Source organism: Kryptolebias marmoratus, linkage group LG15, assembly GCF_001649575.2.
Source record: "Kryptolebias marmoratus isolate JLee-2015 linkage group LG15, ASM164957v2, whole genome shotgun sequence".
NCBI lineage: Eukaryota > Metazoa > Chordata > Actinopteri > Cyprinodontiformes > Rivulidae > Kryptolebias > Kryptolebias marmoratus.
This window is the reverse complement of record NC_051444.1, coordinates 34,414,017-34,418,734: the sequence shown is the minus strand read 5'-3', so window position 1 is coordinate 34,418,734 and position 4,718 is coordinate 34,414,017. Positions and strand designations below refer to the sequence as shown.

The 4,718-nt window shown below is 43.8% G+C and overlaps 1 protein-coding gene across 2 annotated transcripts in view; it reads right to left on the bottom strand.

Annotated features, from left to right (window-relative positions):
• The window catches only part of LOC108249366 (multiple epidermal growth factor-like domains protein 11), a 254,217-nt gene that overhangs the window by 182,910 nt on the left and 66,589 nt on the right, over positions 1-4,718 (bottom strand). For both annotated transcript variants that reach the window (XM_037979947.1, XM_037979948.1), the window contains exon 4: positions 430-530. In XM_037979947.1, the coding sequence (XP_037835875.1) occupies positions 430-530 (101 nt within the window). The remainder of the gene's footprint in view (positions 1-429; positions 531-4,718) is intronic.

Below are 4,718 nucleotides of genomic sequence, written 5' to 3'. Positions count from 1 at the left end.
CCTGATGGAATGGGCATATTCCAAGATTACAAGAATACCAGGATTCATCAGGCTTTAATTGTGAAAGAGTGGTTCAGGGCGTGAGAGACATCATTTTCACACATGGATTGGCCAACACAGAGTCCAGACCTTAACCCCACTGAGAATCTTTGGGATGTGCTGGAGAAGGTCAGACTCCACCATCATCAATGCAAGATCTTAGTGAAAAATTAATACAACAGTGGATGGAAATAAATCTTGTGACACTGCAGAAGCTTATTGAAACAATGCCACAGTGAATGCGTGCTGTAATCAAAGTTAAAGGTGGTCCAACGACATATTAGAGTGTGTAACCTTTTTTTTTTTGGTGGCGACTTTTTTTTTTTTGGCCAGGCAGTGTGTGTGTGCATATATATATAAACAACTATAAGAAAGAAAGAAAGAACTTACGGACACACAGGTCTCCACTTTCGAAGAAGCCAGGGCAGCACTGTGAGCGTCGCCTGTACATGGTCCTCACACCTCTCCTGTAGGCCGTCTTATAGCTGATCCTGCACACCAGACACAAACTCTGAGGGTCAAATTCAGCACACAGTCCTGTTTTATTTTGGGTTTTTTGTTTTGTTTTGTTTTGTGTTATAAATATTAGCACACTTTAATTATGTCACATTCTGACAATTTGTACACAGTTACTTTGTTTTTGCAGGTTTGATTTTGTATCTTCATCAGTTGATTGTGTGGGCGATGAAGTCGTCAGTGCCGGGGCCAGCTGTGGCAGACACATAGAAGGAGGCGGGGCCAGCTGTGGCAGACCGCTGAACAACACTGAGGAGGTCACTGTCACAGTGTTTATCAGGGAGATGGAAGCAGAAGAAGAAGCAAGTTTTGTTAACAAGAGTACTTTTTTGGTCTGGAGTGATGCTGCCTGGAGCTCGAGCCCCACAGTTAACAAGGAGAACCCCCGAGCTTTATAATGATGTCACACAGGCTTCAAGGAGTTTCCACCCAGACAGTGGGAGGTTCTTCTATTGAAGGTTTGTATTTCAGGTGGTCCTCTTCAGAACATTAACTCCACAGTCAGTCACCAGACTTTAGGTTGTAATTTTCACCAGGAGCTGAACTAACCACATCCATCAAACCTTCTTGTCCTTTGAGGAGCTAAAGAATGACATAGCTGCTGTAGTTTTGGGTCAGTTTACACAAATAATTACAACAAACTGAACCATTTCAACCCACACTATACATATCTGCCTTGTTCCTATTCCTGTGTTTGGCACTCGATACGTCACACTTCAGAGTGATCACGGAAAATGCAGAAGAGACTAGTCATTTATTTCATCTTTTGTTTTTAACTTTAAATTAGCATACATTTTTTAAAATGCAGGACTCTGAAAACAAGCACCATATGACTTTCTTTTGATTTATGTTAGCTTCAAAACACTTCATTTCACTTTTGAAACTAAAAAGTCCTTCATAAAATGAGACAAAATCAGATCTTTATGGATTTAAATTGGTTCAATTATTCTACAGCAGCAGATGAGGTTCTGTAAGAACACAATAATCAGCACACTTCTGAAAGATGAGCAGCGCTTAAGGTGGATTTCTGCCACTTCTTCAAGGACACAGATGTTTTCTGACATTTTGGTTTAAGATCCACAACTCAGCACTTATCAGGAGGAGCTAAACTAGTGCTGTAAAGTTTAATGTGGTCATTAAAGACCTTATGTTGATATGTTGACGGTTGATTCAGCAGGCAGAACAGTGTTCCACAAGAACATCTGACAAGCTGTACATAAATTCTGTATCATTCTGAGATTGATTATGTCTCTGTGGAGAAAAGAAAGGTGGGAACTATTTAAATCTACACTGTAAAAAAATATATTGTTTTGAAAGTTTGTTTCATCACAAAGTTTTGATAAGATGAAGGGAGAATCCTGAGAGCAAGACACAAAAACACAAAATGACGAATTTGATTCGTATTGACAGGATGAAAATTATGAGGTGAAGCCGGTTCATAAGGGCAGGTGGGACAATAAGTAAATAATTGGGCAGCAGAAACCCAATGTGGGACAGGAGAAAGAGGAATTCTCTTGGAAAGATAAGCCCCTGCATGGCATGTACCACTGGCAAATTGAAAAGGTGGCTGATATCAACAAATCCTACCAGTGACTAGAAAGGGCTGGACTGAAGGACAGACAGAGACACTAATCATGGCAGCACAGAGACAATCAGGCTGGGTTCTATCATACCTGGCAGGACCCAAGATGCAGACTGTGTAAAGATGCCCGTGAGACAGTCCAGCAAATAATAGCAAGAAGTAAGATTCAAGGAGGCAAAGCATACATGGAACGCCATAACCAAACATTTTTTTGTAGATTTATTACTTAAAACCAAATTAAAAATCCAATAACACTCAAGGTCATAAGCCAGCATAACAAAAAGAACACGAGGGAGGTGAATACCTTAGCAACCTTGTGCAGTTCCATGCACTGTGTATGAATGCTGTCACAGTTTAAAATAAAAGCACTCATAATAATAATAATAATAATAATAATCAGTATCTGCCATTTATTGATTGTTTAATCAGGATGTTTGTCACAGTTTTCCTGTTTCTGCCACGCCTCCTGTCACAGCCTCTCTGTTCCTGCCACGCCTCCTGTTACAGCCTCTCTGTTCCTGCCACGCCTCCTGGTCTCATGCCACAGTAATCAACTACTCCACTCCGGCTCCGGCTCGTCATCAGATTTCTCTGATACACGAACCAAGGCTTCCAACGCCAGAGGATTTTTAAGGCGAACCTAGTCAATGTAGACCTTTTCTCACACAGTGTGAGATCCATTTCCAGCTGCAGCCTTCCTCCTTCCCCACCCAACGATCCAAGGTGGTCTACGTCATCTCTCTGCTATCCGGAAAGGCTAAGCAATGGGGAACCACAGAATGGCAATGCAACATTCGTCCCTCCGTCTTGCCTGCTGGCGCAGGTTTTTTCTTTGTCGGCAAGACGGATGGTTCCCTAAGGCCTTGCATTGACTACCAAGCTTAAACAATATCACAATCAAAAATAAATACCCATTGCCTCTAATGTCCTCTGCCTTCGATCTGATTCAGGGAGCCAGTTTATTCACCAAGCTTGACCTCCGTAATGCCTACCATCTCATCCGCATCAGAGAAGGAGATGAGTGGAAGACGGCTTTTAACACTCCATCCGATCACTACAAGTATTTGGTAATGCCCTTTGGTCTCACCAATGCACCCGCCATTTTTCACTCTATGGTTAATGACCTGCTAAGAGATATGATTAACCAGTTTGTTTTTATATACTTGGACGATATCTTCATCTTTTCCAGAGATTTGAATACTCACAGAAAGCATGTCAGAGCGGGACTACTCAGGCTTTGCCAAAATAACCTCTTCGTCAAAGCTGAGAAATGTGAGTTCCATCAATCATCCACGTCATTTTTAGGATTCAATATTTCCCCTAAACAGGTCTCAACGGATCAATGCAAAGTCTCCGCCATTAATGATTGGCCTATCCCCAAGGATAAGCACAATTCATTGTGGAGGTTAATGCCTCCAATACAGGTGTGGGAACTGTTCTAAGTCAAGTTGGTACAGACAATTTGGTTCACCCATGTTCTCTCCAGTACTGAGAGAAATTATGATGTAGGAGAAAGAGAGCTGCTGGCAGTTAAAATGGCCCCGGAGGAATGGAGGCATTGGCTCAAGAGAAACAAAGAGCCTTTCGTTACTTGGACAGACCATAAAAACCTCAAGTACCTTAAGACCACCAAACGGCTCAACTCTCGTCAAGCCAGGTTCGCATTGTTTTTCTCTTGATTTTCCTACTCTCTCTCCTACAGAGCTGGAGAGGAAAACATCAAGGCCGACGAACTTTACCGAATCCATGATGGCGCTAAAGATGCTCCCAACTCTCAAACAGAGGAATTCAATCTCCCTTCATCCATATGTCTGTCCATAACCCAGTTAGAACGGGAGCTTCAGCAGGCTCATCGCAGCCACCCACCTCCAGTCTCATGTCACGCAGATCGGCTTTTTGTACCTCAACACCTTAGGAACAAGGTAATCACCTTCTGCCATAACTCTAAAGTGTTCTGTCACCCAGGCAACAACAAGACCATGTCAGTGATTTGTTCTCAGTTCTGGCGGGAGTGTCTGGGTAAGGATGTCAGAGAATTCGTGTCTGCCTGTCCACAATGCTCCCGGGCCAAGGTCTCTCATCGTCGTCCAGTGGGGTTTCTGCGGCCTCTTCCCATCCCCTCCCGCCCTTGGTCCCACATCTCGATGGACTTCATCACCGGCCTCCCATCGTCCTCGGGTCACACCACCATACTCACCATCATCAACAGGTTTTCAAAAATGATTTATCTGGTGCCACTCAATAAACTCCCCACCGCCAAAGAACTCACTGAGGTAATGGTTAAAGAAGTCTTCAGGCTTCACGGCATCCTCAAAGACATTGTCTCCGACCGAGGCCCCTAGTTTATCTTCTGGTTCTGGCGGGAGTTCTGCGACCTGTTGGGGATCACAGTGAGCCTCTCATCTGGGTTCCATCCACAGACCGACGGGCAGACTGAGAGGGCCAATCAGGAGGTGGAGACCAAGCTTCATCTGCTCTGCAGTGATGACCCCTCAAAGTGATCCAGCAATCTCCCATGGGTGGAATACACTTTGAACTCTCTCCCCTCTTCAGCCTCTCTCCGTTCTTCACCATTTATGGC